The following is a 23,662-nucleotide window of genomic DNA, read 5'->3' as shown; positions in this document are numbered from 1 at the left end:
AGACTACAATTTATTTACAGACGGTATCGGTTACTTTTTAAAATACAATTAAACCCTGAGAAACCAAACTGTGATAATAGTCAAAAAATACTCGTCTATCTATAAAATATCTAAAATTATGCCATCATTTTGGGTATTTTATAGATAGATTAATATTTGTATCTATTATAGTTTGGTTTAGGCAGGGCATAATGAATTTAAAAGAATTAACCAACAATATAAGTGTTATATGTATTTATAATTTAACGAAAACAAATAAGTGTGAATAAAAAAGTGTGCAGAATTTTGTCGGATCGCCCAAAATTTATCAAAACTATTATCGTTTGGTTTAGGCAGGGTTTAAATGATTTTTAAAAACTAACCAATACCATTTTGTAAATTGTAGTCTTAGTTAAATAAAAACAAATATTTATGACTACCAAAGTATAGTATGCACTATTTATGGCGGAATTTAACGGCCTACCTCCACCTGTCACCACTGATATCATAATATTGATAATAATAGTTATTATATACATAATATAAGTGATTTTTATGTACATGTATATTATTATCATGTTAAATTTTTTCATAATAATTCTTGGTTAATACAATATACCTAATCTAATCAAACTCATTTTGTTGCACACATTTTATGATAATAAATTGTTATGAATAATAATTGACACAGTTTTTCTCCATGATAATAATATTATAATGATTCATTTGGAAATGTTGTTAGAGATAGCAAAATTTACTCATATTATTTTTAACAATTTTACAATAAACACCATTATTATTATGAGATATATGTACATATTTTTTTCATTATCTAATGATTATTGAAATATTATTTTATTCCTCGAATGCGGTCTCTGTGGTATGCGACGTGTCGGCCTCATCTTCATCGCTCTGTTCCGGAGGAGCGGCTTCCTTCACTTCGTATTCCTCTTGAACTCGTTGCTTCTGTTGGAGTTAAATAAACCGGGTCGATACTGGATAAGTATATTGCATCTCGAAAAATAATTCTAACATGTCACAGATAAATTATTCAATTCTCACCGAAAGTAACGTGGCGTACATCGGGTTGTCGAAGGCTTTGTCGATCTGCGTTATGTCCATTTGTGAAATTCCAAGGGCGAGACTACCCTCACGAGACCGGTTATCAAAGCGGACAAAATCGTACGGTCTGTAAGAGACATCATATATAACATTAACTCATTAATTAGCAAGGGATTTATCATCATTATCGACTCTAAAATCCTATATGGATCTTCGCCACCTCATGTAAAGGTGTTTTTTAACAGTTTTTTTTTACATTTACTGGATTTAAACAAATATTGAAAAAAAACAACACATTAATTTGCTAAATGTAGGATTCGCACCTCATAAGCAGACATTCTGCCTTTTAAACATGGTCGACGTTATTATATTGACTTTGGATTATATGAAAATGTTTCAACCTGATTGATTATGGCTCCTGGCTTTGGTGATATAACATAATATAAGTTTAAGTTTAAGTAACAGAGAGTTTGAACTGTCGAAGAGAAAGACAATCGAACTTTGTATTCACTTTGTATGCACTACATAGCGATCCCAGAACATTTTAGAATTGGTAACTAGGTATACAAAAGAAATACTGAATACGTTCTTAAGTTTGTAAATATAGCAAATTGCAGCCTGCTGTTGACACTCTTGCAAAACTTACACTCTTAAAACAATGATGTGTATTGTATAAACAACTTGCAACACTAATTGACCCTGAAAAATAAATTTTTAAGTGTAAGTTTGAACTTTCTACAAATGAACCTGCAAAGCAAAATCGCTCATAACTAATCCAATCATCAGCCTTAGAAACCATATTATCAGATTCATTTTCATATAATATAAAAATGAAGGATCCATTGTAGATGGTTTTTCTTCAACATCTGTGGTAGGTAGCTGAGAATAATTGAAACCTGAAAGTCTGGACAACAGCATTTGCGGCAGCCCTCGCGGAGGTGGGTGGATAATAGATAAGCAGGAGGGTGGCAAAGGCCAGTAAGACAATGCCGAGAGTTATAACTGCCGCCCATCCGCCGCTCGTACTGTTCGACCCGTCCCAAGCTAGTCCAGATTGAGACGCCACAATTTCTGATCTCCATACTGACATGCAAACAAAAATAGAATAGTATAGAAAATGATCAATGCTTGTTGGAGGCGTGGAAAAATTCATTCTTGGAGAACGAAGGATAAAAGACTCAACGATTTTTCTGAGATGAATTCTTCAATTCTTTAGCTGGATGAATGCCTCTCCAAGCTGATTCCATTCGTCTCGGTTCTATGAATTGCTACATTTATCAAAATTTGAGATATCATAATAATATTACCTATTCATTTCATCATTATCATCATCAGCCAGGATTAATCCAATACTGGATGAAGTCCTCTATGCGCTAATTCCATTCCTTCCGTTCATATGAATTGCTATATTTGGTGATATTGTATACCTACCTATTTATATTGTCATTACTCATTCTCATTACCATTATCAACATCAACCTGAACCAATCCACTGCTGGATGAAAGCCTTTCTAAGCTGATTCCATTCCTCTCGGTCATATGGATTACTATATTTGCCAGAATTAGTGATGTTAAATACCTATTAATATTATCATCATCAACCTGAATCAATCCACTGTTAGATGGAGGCCTCTTCAAACTAATTCCATTCCTCTTGGGCCTACGCATTGCTATGTTTATCAGAATTTGCGATATTATGTACTATTTATATAGTTTTATTATCATCGATCAATCCACTGCGGGATGAAGGTTTCTCCAACTCCACCTCTCGGTCCTTTATAAGTAAGTATTGCTTTATTTATAAAAAATCATGATATTATATTTTTCTATCCATTCCATGAGCATGAATAAAATCATTGCTAGGTGAAGGCCTCTGCGAGCTAATATATTTTTCTCGGGCCTCTGAATTATGTTGAAATATTGATTAATCGGCGTTTGCCGGCTAGCGAGATGGCTGGCTCCGCTAGCATACATACATTAAGACGGTACTTCAGTGAAACGGCAAATAATTTTCAACTATAGGTGCGATGAAATTTGGGACTCGCTGCCAGTCGGAGAACGAAAGTCGAGCTGTGAACACGTCAATTTGTTTTGTGATATCGTTGGGGGAATTAATTCTTAAATCGTGTAAAGATGACTAAAAAACGTTACTCATTTACTTGAAAAAGAAAACATATTATTATTATTACTAATAGAACAATAAACATAACATTAAATGGATGCATGTTGAATTTTTATGACAAATTATGTTTTGTTCTGCACGCGTCGTTTGCACAATCTTCGCGTCGCGTAGTCACGATCGTTTTAGACCGTGCCCCAGCTGAAGTATAGCCTTAATATGTATGTGACAATAGTGGTGAGCAAAACGAGTTATTGAAGGCACCGCGTGGTATCCATGACGTTTTTACTTTATTCACATGGAAAACGAAGAAGACAACTTTTGTGAGAGCTAATTTTATTATAATTATTTTAAGGATTTAAAATGGCCATACCGTCACTCTCCTGTAATCTTTTATACAGACGGTTTGTCAATTCGACACTGCTGCCATCGTAAGGATCGTCTTCAACTATAAGGACTTGGATCACTGCAGGAGACGATCCTGACACACCGGCTGCCCACCACCAAATTTTCTCTGATCGCTTACTTTCATTTCCACCCAGCTCAATATTCAACATCTCTGCTATTGTTGACAACTCCAAATTTCCTTTGGGCCGGAATACTATCATTCCACCTATAAAGCAAAATAAAATATCAGATAATTATTTAAATACTACTAGAGTACCTAGGTCGTCATATCGATATCTGCAAATATCTGTAGCGAAATATCGACACTTTTTAAATGCTACAAAAATGCAGTATTTATTAAAAAACAATAATCATGATTCTTAATTAACTATTTTTTTTTATTCAACGAATAATTCACAAGATTTAAGAATGTAACATTCTAATTATTGAACATACATAATTTTGAAAACACTTCTGAGAAAACAATATATTATAACCAATAGAAAAAAATATTATAAGCAAAATAATATTTTATAGATGTCAACGTTAGTAACGAACAGTGGCGCACCCAGGGGGGGGCAAGGGCCCCTGGCACCCCCCAAAAACATTGAAATTGAAAGCCAATAGCTTAGACAAATAAAAACACGTCAAAAAATGATTTCAAATTCACCAGCACCCTCTTTAGAAAAATTTCTTAGATTTTAATTTCTAACACAAAAATTTCGAAACACTAATCTCGGGTTTTTTTAGAAACCCAATCTCTAATGGAAATGTCAAAAAATTCTCGGTGTCCACCCAAATTCCGTAGTGGTGTACACCAAGTGCAATAGACAAAAGTCCGATAAACGAGAAATTAGGCTGTGTTCTGTTTGGTAGGTTTGTGTATAAGTTAAATGCAAAAAAAAAAAAAATCCATTTACAATTAATATTTTGGAACTTCACTATTAAAAAATCCAAAATCGACGATAAAAATTTGGCGAAAAGAACGACTACACCCACCACCATGGCCCATGGCTGACATGGTCACCATGGGCTGACAGGGCTACAGCCTGGGGGCCCGGGCTTAAGAGGGTCCGGCGTGGCGGCTCGTCCAATTGTGAAATAAACACACACCAGAAATTTGTTATATTATAAAAAAATCGCATGTGGCGCTATACTACTTCATCAAAATTAACATAAAAAATATGTAGTTTAATGAAAATACAATATACGTAACTACATGATAATTCACGTGTATCATTTTATATTACAATTGTTTTTAGTGTTTCTAGAAAAATAAAAATAGTTATTTTATCCAATATCGAAGGGTCGAATGCTACTTGGCTACCACAAGAGGGGGTCGCGACCAGTGGTTCATAGTATGATAACGATCGATAACATGATATGAGGTCCGACAAATCAATAATTCAAGGGGATTATTTAAAAATATAGATAAATCCACGGAATACCATTTGGGGACACTACTGTAGAACATCACAGTGCCCTTAACCCTGGTGATAGGTAAGCGGGCCCGCCAAACATCCTGGCCTAAGGGCCCGATTCATGGTGTGGGAGCCATGCCCATCATGGTCGGTGGTGGTGTAAATTAAAAAAACATTTTTTTCGGTGGAATTCGGCATAAATAGTGTAGCTCTAGACCAGTGGTTCTTAACCGGTGCACCGCTGGCTTGTTGCAAGTGCACCGTGAAAATAATGATAAAAGCAGAAAAATCCGCGACATAGTGAAAACCGAAAAAGTCCTTCGTGAAATTATGAAAGCCGATGAAAGATCTAATGTGATTTCGATGTTGCCGAATCGATCGCACGCATTTTCCGTTGGCCTCAAAGGTTTTCGTTTCATAAATGAAAACAAAATAGTTAATCAATATCTATGCTGCAAATAACTCGCTGAGCGTACGACATGACAAGATGTTTTTGATTCTATTTCTTCATATTTAGAACAATTTAAAATATCATGGAGGAATTTGTATGGATGGTGCTCCATCAATAGTAGGCTCATTTAAAGGATTTTTTACCCTCGCAAAGACAAGACAATTATATCTACGCACCGTTTTTTTACACAGGGTATCGACAGTTTCGAAAACATTACCGCACCACTAAAACATGTACTAGACCAAGTTGTAAATATGGTAAATTTCATCAAATCCAGACCTTTAATAACAGGCATTTTTAAAAAACTTTGCATTTCTGTGGAATCTAAGTACCTACGAATGTTTGCTTTTTCACACTGAAGTGATATGGTTATTTAGCGGTAAAATTTTATGCCAATTCATAGAATTTAAGAATGAATTGTTAATCTTTTTCCCAAAATTAAGGATGGATAACAAAGTATGGATGATTTTGTAAAACGTCTTCAGAATGATGATGATTGGTGTGCTAAAATGGCATATTTAGCAGATACTTTTAATTAAGTACTTAAATAACATTAACACAAGCATTCAAGGAAAAAAAAAATTTAAATCTACTGACAAATTGACAGGATTTCGAAAAAAATAACTCTTTGAAAAAATCGAATAATAGGGAAAAATATGTTTCCTTCACATTGCCGTGGGAATTATTCCCTCTATAACAGAACATTTCAGTTTATTGAAGGAAAAGATTGCATATTATTTTCCTTTCTTAAATAGGTATAGAAAATTAATGACTGAATACGAAATCCATTTGCTACGATTGATACATCGAGTTTTGAATTTTCGTACCAAGAGAAGATGAAGAATTGGTCACCTTGTCAACGGATCGTACTCTGAAAATAATTTTTTCTGAAATAACTATGGAGGAACTTTGGATTTCTGACCAAAATGAATATCCAGGTCTCTACATGAGGGCACTGAAAATCTTGCTATAGTTTTCAATATCATATTTGTGCTCGGTTTCTCAACAATAACTGATATAAAAACTAAAAAACGAGAAAGTCTTTTTAAGAAGAAAAAGAAATTTTAGATGAAGAATTGAAGGCCTAATCATTCTTAAATCTGCAAAATCCGACAAGCTCAGGTATCACACTAATTTTATTGACTTTCACATAAAATAAATTCCATTTCGTTAAAGGTAATTTTAGTTACAGTTTTTCCATATATGTATATAGATATCTTTTCTTTAATATTTATTTTAACTTTTATGTAATCTGTTTAATTTGTAATAAAGTTATGTCCGCATATTTTTCTTTGTTTTCTGACTGTTTGATTTTGATGCACCGCTTTTTTTTCTTATGATCAAAAGTGCACAGTGAATTCTAATAGGTTAAGAGCCACTGCTCTAAACCAAGCGGGTAGCACAGCCGATATTATTTGAGTAATGGTTTAGCATTTAGGCGCACATGTCTAGCATGGTTGCTGTTAGTCACTTCCAATCCGCCAGTCGCTGATGACACGCTCAACGGCTACCGCCATTATGCCTCCAATTTAATAAAAATGTTTTTCAATCCTTGCCGACGAAACTTGTGACATTTCGACAACGCAACAGTTCTCTTTGTGTATTAGATACATAGACGATGAAAATAACAACAAAATTTGTGAACAATTCATTCAATTTGATCCTGTAACAAGCACCACAGGAGAAAGCTTATCTGACAAAATATTGGAAAGTTTCCAAAATTATGGAATCGATTTGTCATATTTACATGGATAAGGTTACGACGATGCCATACCAATGAGCAGGAAGTTTAATGGTATCCGATCTCATATATCCGCCATATATCCACAAGTTTTATATGTTCATTGTGCATCACACATTTGAATTTGGCAATTGCGATGAAGCGTGTGCAAAAGCCAATAACTTTAATGTTGAAATAAAAAAAGCGGCGAACTACATCAAAACAAACATTGAGGTTTAATGTTCCAGCTGATTCAGTAGAAGAGTATTTCAGAAAAAAACTATCTTTGTTCCATTTATCAACCAAATATTAAATCAGCTCAATGAACGTTTCGTGCGACATTGCGTAGTACTCAGCGCTCGAAATGGAAAAATTTACGAACCGGAGCGCTCGACAGTTTTAAGATTTTTACATAGTAAAGTTATCAAAGATTAGATATGTGTTTTTTTCATAAAAATAAGTGTTAGATTTTCTATTATATGGCCTATCCAGGTCAGACGGTCAAAATATTTATTCCACGAGACGGAGCGATAATTTTACCGATTTCACGAACAGGAATGGCGCTCCGGTGCGTTCCGGTCCATTTCGAGCCCTGGTAGTACTGAACTTTTCTAGAAAACGGAAAAGATGCTCCAACTGAAATTGCATTGCAAGAATTTCGTGAGCTGTGCGAATTTCAAAATATCTAAATTTAATTTTGTATATTTTAGTCTTAATGGTAGGTATATATTTTGTTAGTAATGTATCCATACCATGGCCCCCACAAGGGGGGCTGACAGGGCTCTAGCCTGGGGCCCGGGCTCGATAAGTGAGATAAACACATATCACAAATTTGCTCTAATAACAAAAAAAGTCGCCTGCGTCCTTCAATAATGTTATTATTTAAAGTTATGTGGTTGTACAATACAATTTTTAATTGTGTAGCGATACTCAAAAACTCCATAATTTAAATAGGTGTATTAAATTTTACAAAAAAACTCTACACATTAATTTTACCGCGTACACCATTTGGAAAACGTTACTGTAGAGCGTCACACTACCTTTATCCTTAGCGATAGGTAAGGGGCCCGCCAAAGATCCTAGCCTGGGGCCCGCTTCAGGATGCGGGGGCCATGCTTCATGCAACAAATTTCTTAGATATTGGAGTAATGAAAAGATGATAAAAAAATGGGGCGTCATTTTGTCTAGGGACGTCACTGGACGTAACAGGAGTGTATTTTTTGTCGGGTTCGCGATGTCTAGTTTACTTCCGTTGTCGCTGCAGATCTCGTTCTTGATGACCAGCAATGACACGTGCAGATTTTTGAATTATAGGGAGGTACATATTATTATCTTGTCTAATTTAAAATTCATCCAAATATTTTTTGTTAAGTTACCAGGTAATAAGTTGCCAGGTGTATTTTTAAATGTATCTGAAACCGTGGACTCACAATTTTTCTATTGAAGCAGTGATAGCATTTAAATGTAGTATGTATTATATATTTTGTCGGTAATGTATATACAACACATCTAGTCATGAAAGTATAATGAAAAATACTGTATAAAAATGGGGCGGCCTTTTTTCGCTGGCTTTAAACCCATAGCTATCACTAATTATTGTATTCTTAATTCAACGAAAACAAATAAGTGTGCACTATTTTGTTGAATAGCCCATAACATACCAAAACTATTATGTTTTGTCTTAGGCAAGGTTAAATTTATTTTTAAAAACTAACTAACACCATCTGTAAATTGTAGTATTAGTCCAATAAAAACAAATACGAATGCAAACTGTCAAAATTTTATGTACACTATTTATGTCGGAGCTTAACAACCTACCTCCACCATTCGCCACTGCACGGTATTTATACACCCTCGTGAGTCAAAGTTACTGAAACTATTTACTAGTTTTTGAAATATTATTTTTTCATTTAACGAAGACCCAGTTCTGCGACCGGTTCTCTCACACACCGTGTTTCGCCGTCAATGCTTCCTGCTTACCACAGATATCGCAGCAATGGTTTAGCGGTTTGATGGGATTGAGACACTTCGGTTTGCCACAGTGCCGCTGGGCAGAGTCGCACATCTCCAGCGGTGGAATATTCCGTTGGCAAGGCATAAACCCTTCTCCCGGCCATTTACTCCATTTGTTCGGAAGCGTGATCACCACCTCAGCGTTTCCTCTTGCGTCATCGGAAGTGAAGAAATCCTCCGACTGGGAGTTTATCAGATCCCTCCAGCTTCCTTCCGACAGGCGCTTTGAAAGAAAAATCTTTTTTAATGGTCTCCTTATGATTGCTTATTCAAATAATGACTAAATATACATAATCTTTAAAAAAAAAAATACGTCGGTAATTTGATTGAATACAGTTGATGCGCTTCTAAAGCGCGAATTATATTATGGTGCATGTCGCTGACTATCACGTGACGTCACAGTAAGCTACCGCTACGTCGTTTTTCTTGGTGTTTAAAATTTTATCAGGCTGATGGTCCCGTCCCGTAGCACATTTTAAACTTTTAAACTAAAATTGTCACTTGGCAAAATCTGCCGAATTCACCAGAACAATTATCGAACAAGATCTTCTTGTCAACGTGTTAAAACTGTGAACTAATAAGCGCCTCATACTTTTAACCGCACCTTGACTGCAACGACTTCCGGTTATCGACGAGTTGTCCACGTGTTAAAACTGAATTAACAAGCCCCTCTTATTTAGTTAATCGCACTTAGACTACAGCAACTTCCGGTTATCGTTTAGATCTTCTTGTCGGACAGTACGTCAAAATCGCGTATTTTTTTGTTTTTAGCGGTTGGCACTATGTATTTTCGAAAAGAATGTTGTCTATTATCTATAGTCTATTATCTATGAATATAATATCGCAAGTAATTTTAACTTACGCTCACGTAGAAACTGTTAAAATAATTGAAATCAGTATGAATAATGCATAATAATTTAAAATACTAATACATTAGAGTTGGCACTATCCATCATTGAATTCACAGAGGTGGTGATCGTTCAAAACATTCTGCAAAATGACGAAACCATAGACCCCATCCCATTTACTCCATGTATCAACCAAATCAACATCTCTTTTTTGAAGAAAAGTTAACGCAAGTTGATGAATGAAGCCCAATAGGCACTCGGCTTCTGGGCACCCTCGAATGAGATTGGCGCACAACGGCAAGGGGGGTACAGAGGCTGATAGTGTCTAACTGAAGAGTGAGAGAATTCTGAATAGAGATTCCCAGAGAACTGTTGTAAAGTCGGCTATGGATCAGGATAGTGTAGACGGCCCAACTATAATAATAACTGACAACACTACGAATTACTTAAAAATGTTGAAGAAAAACTTTCTTCTGCAAATTAAGATAAAGATCTTTTTCTATGAAAGTGAAACTTGAAAAAAGTTACGTACTAAAGCTAATGATAAAATTGGGAATGGGACGATTTGGCACCGCGAACTGGCCTCCGGTAATTGGCCGCCGGTACAATCGGACGCCGGCCCAATTGGCCTCCGGGAGGATTGGACACCGCACAGTTGAATTAAATGCGCAAAGGAATAGACGTACGTTACGATTTGTTGGAGTAAATAAGCAAGTCAGTTTAATATGCTCCTATCTTCTCAGTAATTGTACCTTATACATTTCGCGCTTGACACATTTTTAATATAGATTGAGAATAATTATTATGCCGTATGATGTTTATTAAAAGAAAATAATTCTTCCCTCGCTAAAACTTAATGATGTGCATAATCAATTAATTTATTGTCCATATATGGGTACTTATTTATATTCACAACAAATATTAAAAATAATGTTAGATGTTAGAATGAAAATAATATTATAATAAAGCTTAAACATATATATTATGATGCATAAATGCGTATTTTAAGATACGAGTAGTATGAAATTACAAACAAAATAATAAGTAAGTTATCTGCTAAGTATAAATGTTTCAGTAGTTTCATTGATAAACTACTTAGGTACTGGGTGCCGGACGAAATCCCGAAGGCCGAAATCTATCTGAAATTTATTTGCCAAGATCGCACTAAGATAAAAGCCTCTCATTATGTAGGTATACAAGTGCCGCTAAAGATTTTCATTCAATGAATAGTTTCATATTATTTAGATGAACAATCGTAAAAAAATCGTACCTACCAGTAAGTACGTTAAGCGCGAAATACATTATGGTGCATGTCGCGGACTTTAACGCTGTCACGGCGACAAATTTAGTCTATGGTTTCGTCATTCTGCAGATAATTTTGAACGACCACCACCTCTATAAACTCAATGATGGAGAGTGCCAACTCTAATGTATTAGTATTTTGAATTATTATTCATGCTGATTTCAATTAATTTTCACAGTTTCTACGTGTGCGTATGTTAAAATTCAACGTGAGGTGACCTCATTGTTATAATGATTTCGGCAGATTATTGTCTACTGACAATGTTCGTTTAAAGGTTCAAAATGTGCTACAGGATGGGTGCATCAGTCTGATAACATTTTAAACACCAATAAAAACGACATTACAAACCTACAAACTTACCTGGAGAATGGCCAAAAATGGAACTACGAACTACCATAGGACGCCATATTGAAAAACGTCATCCGAATGTCAGATTTTGCCAGTTACGAGTCGTGATTGGGTAGTTTTCGACAGTGGCTCCCCGTCTCATTCTCCAGATAAGTTTGTAGGTCTGTACACACTATTTCCCGTAGCGGCAGCTTACTGTGACGTCACGTGATAGTCCGCGACATGCACCTCAGTTTGGTTCGCGCTTAAGTTACCTAACCGAAACGAGACGTCGACAGAAAGCCGTCATTTTATTTTTCAAACGACATTCACATTCCTATTGTTGCCATTTCAACTACGCTAAGAAATCGCTATATTTAGTAATTACTGTAACATAAAAAGTTTATATTACTCCATTTATTGTAGTTATTCAATCTCTTTGAGTTTACCTCATGACCGTGAACGATTCCTGCAACATACTGCGTGACGGAAGGCATCTCGACGGCGAAGCTGCCTTCTTCCGGAAAGACGACGTGGTCTCCTTGGCAGGGGATGCTGTCTGCATGAGGAATGGCAGGTCCGCCCATCCGCGGCATACCACTGTTCGGTGTTTCCAACAACTTCCAGCTGTGAGGGGACGCCCATCTAAAGACCACTCCATTACATCAATAATTAACTCATAAGAAAAAAATCATTAGTTTGTTGTTATAGTCAGAGCATTAGAGTGGAGTTCGGAGCAGGAGCACGGAGCAGTGGAGCAATAGGGTTTTACACGGAGCATCGAAAATTTGTAGTGCTCCGCTGCCCCGTATTTTCTTATTGTTAATAAATTTTCGTCCTAAAATCCAATGAAAATATTAAATTTTACACTTTACAACATTTGAATTATTTGAAATACGGCAACACTGCGGAGTGATAAATAACCTTACTTTTTAGGAAGAAAAGGCAAGTACTGAAAGACGATTTGCTTTAATATTGGTTTAATAGAATTAATAATGAAAACGATGATTGTTTTAAAACTACAGTAGGCGCTCGGTAATATAGCACCCATATTTTTTCACCTATTTGCGGATTGTCGGAAATGCTGGATTATTTGATTTCTATAGGAAACAATTAGTTTATGTGACTCCGCTCTGTAATCCGGCAATTTAATGTGAAACCTGCCGGATTATAGAGCAGGAGAGCTGAGTTGCAAAATTACTTCTTTTAATATTTTACCATTTGTATACATATAATACCTGATACCTCCACGTTTCTACGTGCATGGAGGACCCCTTTAGGGAAAAGTACGAGCAAAGATATGGATGCCTCATTCATGGTTCTTATAGTCCGCCAAGCCAAAGTCCTTCTATCGCCGCTGTATGAATACGATGCTTTGTATTAATCAACTATAAATATACTAATTACCAGATACGCGAGATAGAGGCTGATCACGCAAGATTGATATGTATAATAATTCGAAACAAAATGTAATGTCAATGAATTGTTTTATTATGTTGCCCCCGTGGGAGGTATTGTTTTTATTTACATTTGGTTTTAATATACTTTGCAACCACAGAAAAGAAAAATATTTCTGAGTTCCTTGTTTGCAACTAACTAATAATTTTTTGATTATTATAGATTACATTCTTTCCGTGAATTTTCGTTGTTGATTACCGATGTTAATTTTTATAACTTCCAATTGAAGCCGACGGCCCTTCTGTATCGATTGTAGTAATGATAACTATTATTGTAGGTATTTCAAAATTAGTAAAGGCCATATTCCATTGGCAGACGCACAGACCCAACCCGATCCAAAGATCGACGCCAACCGTCGTCGCTAGCTATTCGCAATTACACGCAACGATTCAATCTCGTTGGTCCTTGATTTGATTGGTTAAAATAATACTAGTGTTGCTATTATTAAAAATATAGGTTGAGTGAAAACTAGATATTTCTTAGATTGGTGGCTACACTGAACGCATTCCCGCGCAATTTTACGTCAACAAAACTGAGCTGTCAGCTGTCAAACCTAGCGAGCATCAGATCTGTTAAAATTTATGCGGCCGTTAGACATTTATAGAAAGTTTGTATACTTATTGTTAATTTACATCATGAATAACTGGGCGAGCTTGAATCTCCAAACCAATTGAGTAATTCGAATATCGAAATCGAATAATCCAAAAACTAATTTATTGTAGCGAGTATGGCTATATTTCAACTGGCTCAGGCGGTCAGGACTCGCCGTAAACGAAAACACTGGGTCAAAAGTTGGCTAACTGAAGAACAGCGTGATCGCCATTGAATATGGCGGGTTTTTTTTACGTTCCACACTATATCTTTGGCGTGTATTTATTCGACGAGGACTGTGTCCTCGGTGATACTCCATATATATTTTTTAAGTTTTTGCCATCTTGTATTTGTTCAGTTGAAATCGACGTAGAATGAAATGAACGACCGTTTGCATGACTCAGGCGCATATTCGGCTATTGTCGTACGCTTTCGGCAATCTTCGCTTGATAATGAAAGGATCGCACGACGGATAATAGAAAATTTTCCACTTTCGACCCGATCGCTCACGATCCTTGAAAACCATAGAGAATAGAGTTTGACAGTCGTGGCAGACGATCGGGCCAGACGCAATCTGCCAATGGAATATGGGCTTAACACTGTTGGTGAAAAGTGAAATTAAATTTGTGTACCTATGTCGACAAGTATCTCGAATTATGTATCGCGGAATTTCCTTGCGAAAGTGTTCTTCTGATAAATATTTTTAAATGTAATAGGTATTATTTTTTTTTGTTGTAATCCGCTATATGTAAAACCTCGTGAAAGAAAGTGTGTTCGCGAAGTTTTCAGTCCAGGATTTTTTTACCCCTGCCAAATGCAAAGTCGGTAGCCGCAGGCGCATAAGCGGGTTGGGTTAACCTGTGAAAGGCACTTCTGGGAAATGCGTTGGTGACCGGGCGTCGGACGCATGTAATCTAATTATTGTAGATAAATAGTCCCGAGTTTCGATCTATTAATTCTAAACGAATTATTAAAGCAACGTATCCAGCATATTAAATTATTTTTTTTAAATCGAATGGCGTAAGTCCCATTTCGGGGACCTACCTACAACTAGTCTAAAATTGATGAATAAAGTTTCTTCGCCTGATCTGATCGACCAATCAGAGAGGTGCGAGACTCGCGCCAAATCCATCTAAGGATACGAGGGGTCGAAAAAGGGAGAAGAAAGTTTGTAAAACCGAGGCCGTTTGGTAGGATGGACAGGGTGTCCCCGCGTACCCCTCCTAGTGTTTTCGCCGATTGTCAAAAATAATTTCAGAGTTCACGTGTTACGTACGTGGAAGGATTAGATCCTTAATTTTTTAATTGCCGCAGTCCACGGCGCTCATCAATAACAAATTTAGGGCTGTGGCGAAATTATTAATGTGTATTGATATTGTGTTGTGTATGTAACTTTCTGTGAATCCAAACTGTTAGAAATAAAACTTTGTGCTACGAACAACGTGTGTTTCCTTTTGAATGTCCACCATCATCAACTGTCAATCCTGCATATTTACCTAACCTAACCTAACCTTACACTGAGCGTGCTCTGCCAAGCTTCTATTGGCCGCCCTGAACCATTGAAATCACTGAGTTAGTCGAAGGGTGGAAGATAGTCGTGTGACTCCCACGTACCGATCGACGGCACGCTACCAGGGCGTCATCGACGCCCGGTCGACCGGTGAGCTGAGTGCGGAGGTCGGATCGGGCTGTGCGGCCCCGATCTCCTCCCTACCGGGACTTCCGGGGTGTCATACCTATTAAAACTTTTTACTCGCAGCGGAGTTGGTATTAGGTTAGAGCAAGTATTAGGTCCCGGAGCGAAGCAACTCAAAAAAGGGTCAGCTCCAATCCTCTGGTTATAGTGATAAAGCAAGGAAGTGGAAATGCTCAATGCCGTACCTACCTACCAAAAAATATTTTACGCTAGGTACACAAAAACACGCAATCAGGCACGGGTTGAAACAAAATAAATTCATTCATGGGTGTCCAGTTTGTAGGACAAAATGCAAAAAGCTAACAGACTATAAAACCTACTATGCGTATATAGATCTGGTGATACCCAGATTCTCGGATAGTAGTTCGCAGTTTTGTCAACATTGTGCACCTCGCATTGTCCTGATAAAATAGTATGTCTTAGTAAACTCCCACAAAGCAGTCATTGTGTCCTTCCTCATCCCAGAAGACAGTTGCAATAACTCTAGTAGATTTTTCCTTTTGTAACTTTGTAAGGCTGAAACGAAGTTTTGCGCTTCCACTGCATGCACTCCATACGTGAATCAGGATATCTATGATATGCTCTTGTCCAGGGCTCGAAATGGACCGGAACGAACCGAAGCGCCGTTCCGGTTCGTGAAATCTGTAAAGTTATCGCTCCGTCTCACGGACAAAATAATTTGAGAGTCTGAGCTAGATATGCCATATAAAGATATAACAAAAAATCTAGCACACTTATGTTTATAAAATACGCATAAAATTTGATAACCTTGTTAATATCTTCGGAAACTTTTCCATTTCGAGAGCTGCTCTTGTCTCATTTCTGGTGACCAAATGATAAACCTCACCTAAAATAGCTCCGAGTTCTTATGGGAACATAAGCACCAGAAAGCGCGCGGTGTCCTCTTGAAATGGTTTTAGCATTCGTGGGACCTTGGACAAGTCCAAACCGTACCAGCCGAGATGCACATTTCTTCACCTATTCGAGAAACCTTCATCAGTATGCCTTTCAAAATTAAACCTTCGATTTTCTTGCACACATCTTCGGTAAAGGTCTAATTAGACCACCAGACTCGCAGACCCAACCAGATTCAATGATCGTCGTGAGCAATCGTCGTGAGCAATCGTCGACTTTAAACAGCAATTATTACACGGAACGACTCAGCTACCAACTCAATAGTGTTGGGGCTTGATTTGGTTGGTTCATAACACAGAACAGATAATAAATAGAATACCAATAGGCTATATTCAATACGCCGCACGGTGAAGCAGGCTTTTGAATGTGTGAGTGTCCTACGAAAATGAAGCACGCATTATGCACGTGCAATAGTGTGCGTAATACACCAACATTAAAGGAGCGTAAATGCATAAACCGAGAGCAGTTGTTAGTATTCGACGTTAAACGTATTCTAGACACATGTGTAAGTTTAACCCGGATTCATCCTTACTCGAGTCGGTTACCTGCTATCGCCTTACCCATTATTTCTGAGTTCCCTGGTTCATAATATACGCTCCAACCTTTTTGGGTTGTATTGTACTGACATAAAATTCACGTCTAAATAAAACACGCCTCCTATCGGTTTACACTCTATAGGAAGCCAGCAGCAAACAAATTTAAAAAATAGCAGATATACTGGATTATTTGTTAGGTTAGGTTAGGTTTTCATTCTTGAATTCATGAATTTTGCCAAAATCTGCTATGAAAATTGAATTTATGTTCATATTGAATCTAATAAAATTGGAGACCGTATAGTATACGGTCATCTCTTTCCGATAAGAAAGCTCACGGTGAACTGTCCCACAATGAAATGTTTTACGTACAATTTACATGTAACCAACAATTATTATAAGCAGTGACGTTCCGTGGAGGTAGGCAGATTGAGCGTCGCTTGGGGGCGGCAGTCACTTGAAGGGCGGCAAATCGAGGAGAATCATTAGGTATATTATATAGAAATAGGTACCAAAACTTAGTACCTAATAACGAAAATATCCTTCGATTAAAAAAATCAGCTCACTGGTTGGAAACAAAATGTATTAATAATTAACATACAAGGTTTAACAGGACTGTATTTTTTTGTCGGTTTCGCGATGTCTAGTTTACTTCTGTTGTCCTTGGACGTCACGTCCTTGATGACCAGCAATGACACGTGCAGATTTACGAATTATATTTGAATTATAAATATGTACATGGGTACTTACCTAGCTTGCGTGTTTTGAAAGTTGTCAGGTGTATTTTTAAATGTATCTGAAACCGTGGACTCACAATATTGATTATTGAAGTAGAGATGGCATTTAAATTGGATATAGTTGTATATATTTTGTTATTAATGTATCCATACAACACATTTCTTAGACATTGGGGTGTTGTAAGGATTATAAAAAATACTGTATAAAAATGAGGCGACAATTTAGCGCTGCCTAGGGGCGGCATTTTGTCTAGGGACGTTACTGATTAAAAGTAAAGCAACGAGTTGCTGATTGTACTTACTATGGTATTAGTTTTGTTTTTTTATTATTTATTTTTATTTTCTGTTAAAATAATGAATAAAGCCAGGCAGCCTGCATTATGTAAACGTCAAATTTGTGTTATGCTCGACCACTAATGAAGCTCAAGGTAAATTGACGCGATTGTGCCCAAAAATAGGAATTGTTCCAATTCGCTCACGACTCCAGGGAACGACTCAAAAGTGACTTTTCACGATCGAGGGCGATCGTGGCAGACGGTTGGCCTGAGAATCTCCCAGTGTCATTTGAACTTAAGTGCCATGGTCAGTGGACCCACTGCCACACATTAACCGTTTGCTTCAAAGTTTGAAGAGACACACTCCCACTGCACTGTTAGACAACTCGCTTGATATGTTGCCTTATTTAATATCATAACGTCGCTAATTTTCTACAAACACGTATCTCAATTTTTGTCAGTTTTGAGTTGTTTGATGTAATGAATTCAGAATTTGAATACGCACATATTCCACTAACACGTATCTGAAAACATACTTTACAACATACTAGATGCAATAACAAAAACTCGTATCACAATAAAAGACTGATAGTTAATAAATATTATAAACTCGTATCTTGAGTTACGTGTTTGTAAGTATATAGAAAACTGAATTCCGACAGATAATTGTACTGAAGCTCTTTCTCGTAAGTCAAGATAATATGTGTTTGCTGCAGTAATATTTACAGTAAAGTTGCAACGCATTCTCGTATCTCCGACAATATGACTGATCGGTTGAAAGTATAGTGCGATAAATTGAAGAAATATAACATTTTTTTCATGAAAATATGTGTAACTATACTAAATGGCTATTTCATGGAAGAAATTTTATTTCTAAATTAAAAACTGAGAGAATAAAGTTGTTATTTGCCTCTCCGGAAAAGTTGTGATTATTGAGATACGTGTTTATAGAAAATAACAGACGAAATCGCATTGACGTGGAGCTTGGCATGCACCTCAAGACACTTGTCTTGAAGTGCTAAGACAAGTTTTTTAACGTATGTGGTACCTACTCATTATTACTTTTCTACCTTTCTTGCCTAAATACATTATTAAACTTTTTACACATTTATGTTTGTTTCTCCATAACCATCCTATGTAGGTATTAGTGGCGAAGGGTAGAGGTAGGCTGTTAAGATCTAAGATAAATAGTGCACGTTAAACATCAGTCATACGTATTTGTTTATATTGTACTAAGACTACAATTTACAGATGGAGTTGGTTAATAAAAAAAAATCAATTAAACCCTGCCTAAGCCAAACCATAATAGTTTTGGTATGGTTTGGGCGATCCGACAAACTTGTGCACACTTTTTAATTCATACTTATTTGTTTTCGTTGAATTAATATGTTGTAATTATTTTTTTATTTTTTATTATTTTTTTATATTAGTTGAATTATGTTGTAAAAGTGTAATTAATATATTAACATGTTTTTGGTCAGTTTTTTTTTAATTCATTAACCCCTGCTTAAGCCAAATGTCATAATTATAGATAGACGAGTATTTTTTTACTATTATCTATTATGGCTTGGTTTTCTCAGGGCTTAATTGAATTTTAAAAACAGCCTACCTCCACCCTTCACCACCGCTAGGTATAACAATGAAGTTTATATAATTAAAAAGTACTATTTAAATAAATGTAGTATGTGTGTACTAATTGGTATTGTTACCGTCGTCTAATGTCAGCTCTGAAGAAGACGTCTCTTCCTGGCCTTCTGCAGACAGCTTTATCCGAAAAGGACGCACTCGCGTCATCGTCAGCTGCCTTCCGCCCGACCTCGCCGAGTTCGTCAGTTAACATCAGCTCACCGTCCTCCGGCATCTGTAGAGAGCCGTCATCGGGCAGGACGATCTCTCGTAGCCTCATCGCAGTGGCGGACATGTGAACCCGTGCGCCCAGCTCTCGCGGGAACACGACACGGTCGAGAGGACAGGGTAGACCCCTTCCTACCCAGTTGCCAAAATTGTCGAATTTTGCGCTCGGCAGCCACTGCTTAGTTCCACCTGACGCCTGCGGCAGCGTCACCACTGCTGATAATATCAATACCAGCCTTAGCGACATCTGTAAAATAATATAACATGTATTATTCGACAAATCTAATCATCAAGTGGTATCCAAGAAGTACAAAACGTCCGCAAGGTATACCTAGAGGCCGTTGGATCGATGAAATGATAAAGTACCTACGTGGCAACGCAGCGCACAGGACCGAGAGAAGTGGAAGCAGCTTGAAGAGGCCTTCATTCAGCAGTGGATAGATTCAGGCTGATGAGGATGATGACTTACATAGCTATGTACCAAAGTACCTACTCAGAAAATAGTGAGTAGATGTCTAATTGAGTCGCCTAGAGTCATAACACTCATAACTCACATTTTGCAATTTTTTCATTTTTGAGTTGAATAATAATGAACCAATAACACAGTGATTTTAAAGGTATTAATCTACATAAATAAAAATAGTTGATCATTTAAAACTAGGTTTGTGTGGACTGTTGGTGTCCATAACACTCATTTTTCAATGAATAATAACCTAACCTAACCTAACCAAACTGAGAGCTCCATTTTTCATAGTGTGCTGTGTGTCTGCAGCCTTAGGAATATTATATACAATTAAAAAAAAATCGACTCACTCACTCATAAATATTCAAGGGAGTTCAATACCTTTCTTCTAATTACAAAGACCAGTGCTCTGGTGGTTTTTTGCGATTATCTCAAAATTCGATTTTAGGAATATGTGAGTTATGACTCTAGGCAACTCAATTATCTATTAAATACGGGTTTTTACAAACACGTCAACTATTCATAATTTGCTTGTTTTATTGTACCTACTCGATTCTTTACTTAGTAGCTAATAAGTTTTTAACTCCTTTATTGTATGGATTTATTATATAAGTGAGAATAATTATTGACTTTATTCGTTGTTAGTGTGTGTTTAGTGTTAGTGTTGTTAGTGTGCTTTTACTATTGGCGAGTGTGCATAGTGCACGAACATGCCGAAAGGCGAAACCCGGCTCGCAAAAAACTACTCAAATGGAATAATACAAAACTTAAATCCATTACAATTTCAATTCAAATTCCATCAAGCACCCTCCGTAGATAGTATGAATATTAAAGATTCTTTTAGTTACCTACCAGTTACTACAGCCAAACGATATTGTTATATATTACATATCCCATAATGTCAATGGGCCCAATTACTATTAATTTACAAATAGTTGATTTCGTAGTAATTAGAGAGAAGGCAGGTGGCTAAATTGGTAAATCACATTGGCGAGAATCCAATGGATACTAATTCGTATTCCATTCCGTGCCATAATAGCTCTTTCAATATTTTTTTCTAATACCCGCCAATAGAATTGGGTTTCGGGAATTTCCCGACGGGAATTCTCGAGAAATTTTCGAGATTTTCCATCCCGTATCTCGAGAATTGAAATTTTTAACATTTCGGGAAATCCCGGATCTCGAGAATCTTTTCTCAGGATTCGGGATTTCTTTATTATCAAATATTAATTGAATAAACGATTTTCTATATGAAAAAAAGTGTACAAAAAACACAAAACGTTTAAAGACTGATCGGGGTATTTAACACAGTTAAGCCGACGTTTTATACCCACGGTGGCCGAGTGGCTTAAGCGTTGGACTATAACGCCGTGGGTCTCAGGTTCGAATCCTGGGTCTGGCAAGTACACATATTGTTTTTCAGTTTGTGTGTGAGTCAGGGTATGGACCTAATAGGTTGAGCAAGTGGCTGACATCCATTTATCGTAAAAACAAAATTTGTTAATACAAATCTCTACTCTGTGGAAGCCCATATTATGATCCTATTAGGATCGGACATGGTCGAAAAAAAAGCCAACGTCGACTCAAAATGAGCGCAATTTTTGCAAACGCAGCGATTGACAGTATATTTATTTTTGTTTTCCTCCTTCTATTTTTTTTGTCTTACATAAAAAAAAAAAAATTTTTTTGGAATTTGTCTGTTTTTACACTGATTTTATGATTTTTAAAGGTTTTTTTTAAATTTCCAGATATCTCGAGAATTCCCGAGAATTTTTTTCTGGAAATCCCGAATCTCGAAAATTCAAAATATCATCATTTCGGGAAATCCCGAATCTCGAGATTGAGATTTTCTCGGGAAATACCCAACTCTACCCACCAATTGAAGGAAAATGCATTCATAATTTTATTTCAAAATTATGTAATATGTATATTCTTATGGTCGAATTTTCCTAAGAATTTTACGATTATACTGACCAAGGGCCACGTTTAAAATGCTTTGAAATCAAATATTTGATTTAATTTTAGAAAGTGCGCGTTCACCCAAACGTGAGGGCCAATCCGTCAGATCGCCCTATGTTCGGGCCTGCCGTTATATTTATTTATCTATTTATTTAAGAAAACAAAACATTGTGGACATAACAAACCTAAATTCAAGACGTTCAGAACATGAGATTTATATTATAACAAATATTATCCTCACAAGAGAGAAGAAGAGAGTATATGTAATAATAATAATAAAAACAATTTTATACAGAAAAATAAAACTTCGAATACAAAATACACAGCACATCACCGAAAATCTCTACGTCTTTGGGAGTGCATTGACTTGTCTTGCACCCCTCGCTAATGGTGTCTGATAGGCTTGACACGATGAAACGGTTCCGATTCATAATAAATCATGGCTGCGACCACGTACTTAATTGACAGGCGCAGGACACCAGGATTGGAAACCATCCCTCACGATAACAGGCAAAACTGTTTCAAGAGCAGATGAGACCTACGAGATTCAAGAGAGTGAAAAGTTAGCAAGCCCTGTAGAAAGGCAGCCGGAAAACAATCATTTGACGAATTATCGAATATAAATTATTATAGTAATATTATTATATCCGGAGTGCGTGCATTTACAAATTTAATAGATGACTGTTAGAGCAACCAATAAATTACTTTATATTAACCATTAATGTATAATTACTATTCAATTAATATTGTGCAGCTTCCATACGTTATTCATTGTATATCGATTTAGTTAAATGTATTAAAATAAAGACATCGAAAATTTTTTTTCTGGACGCGTTCTGAAATAAGCTTATAGGAAACCTCATAAGAACACCAGATAATCGACACATATTCAAGAACTTCTTGCATGCATGCATTATATCATCATAAAAATAATATTCTTGCATTTTCACCCTATTTGTTTTATAATAAAAGATAAAAAAAAAGTACTCACATTATAGACAGGGATGTGTATTTTAAATGAAAATGGCCATGAATTATAATATAATGCACATACGCACCACTTTTAAACTTTGTTTCAGAGTTCTATTGTTATTGTTTGATCTTGCTGAGATAATAATTAAAATATATATACTTGGATGGAAGTCTAAATGGAAGTCTCCATTGTGTATTTACGCACTGACCGAATGAGCGGATAAACTGTTTTTTCTGTAAGAAATTTAATCCTTAATTAGGGGGGCGTGTGTAGTGCGGAGTATAATCAGTAGGTAACTAACAAATTCATTGTTAATCGATACCTCTAACCTCTATACCTCGATACGTCTAATCAGTGGCGGCTCGATGACTTTCTAGGTGGTGAGGTTTAGCCATTAATTATTAAATATACATATTTACATACTTTCTCATATTATACATTATGTACCAAGCTATTTATAATATGAGTTATTTACTCGGGGTTATTTGATTCGCTCCCCAGTATGCCTATACTAACACTAATGCATTCCCGTCCTTTGTAGAACGAGATTTGTACCGCGGCAACGGGTTGGGACTGAG

At 36.4% G+C, this 23,662-nt stretch overlaps 1 protein-coding gene across 2 annotated transcripts; it reads right to left on the bottom strand.

Annotated features, from left to right (window-relative positions):
- Positions 1–142: 142 nt before the first annotated feature.
- On the bottom strand, positions 143–23,365 carry Amnionless (amnion associated transmembrane protein). 2 transcript variants are annotated; one of them, XM_085960516.1, is made up of 8 exons: positions 23,170–23,365; positions 19,545–19,936; positions 12,080–12,275; positions 9,120–9,375; positions 3,534–3,773; positions 1,938–2,124; positions 1,042–1,168; positions 143–945 (listed from the first exon to the last, which is right to left on the bottom strand). In XM_085960516.1, exons 2-8 carry the CDS (start codon positions 19,934–19,936, stop codon positions 835–837), a joined length of 1,509 nt encoding a protein of 502 aa, XP_085816642.1. In that variant the 5' UTR covers positions 23,170–23,365; the 3' UTR covers positions 143–834. The 2 variants fall into 2 exon arrangements, with proteins under 2 accessions (XP_085816642.1, XP_085816641.1); XM_085960515.1 differs by having other exon boundaries at positions 144–945; positions 23,103–23,365.
- Between the last annotated feature and the right edge of the window lie 297 nt (positions 23,366–23,662).

This window comes from Rhyacophila brunnea, unplaced genomic scaffold (assembly GCF_057557595.1).
Source record: "Rhyacophila brunnea isolate RB1 unplaced genomic scaffold, BYU_Rbru_1.0 scaffold_11, whole genome shotgun sequence".
NCBI lineage: Eukaryota > Metazoa > Arthropoda > Insecta > Trichoptera > Rhyacophilidae > Rhyacophila > Rhyacophila brunnea.
Note: the sequence above shows the minus strand (reverse complement) of the source record. Positions and strands in the feature narration are given on the sequence as shown.

Excerpts from the sequence above, each read along its gene's own strand:
- Amnionless (XM_085960516.1), bottom strand. The coding sequence starts at position 19,936 with ATGTCGCTAAGGCTGGTATTGATATTATCAGCAGTGGTGACGCTGCCG. Across the intron at positions 12,276-19,544 it reads AGAGCTGACATTAGACGACG|ATGGGCGTCCCCTCACAGCT; the intron begins GTAACAATACCA and ends AGTGGTCTTTAG. Across the intron at positions 9,376-12,079 it reads GAATCGTTCACGGTCATGAG|CGCCTGTCGGAAGGAAGCTG; the intron begins GTAAACTCAAAG and ends TTTCTTTCAAAG.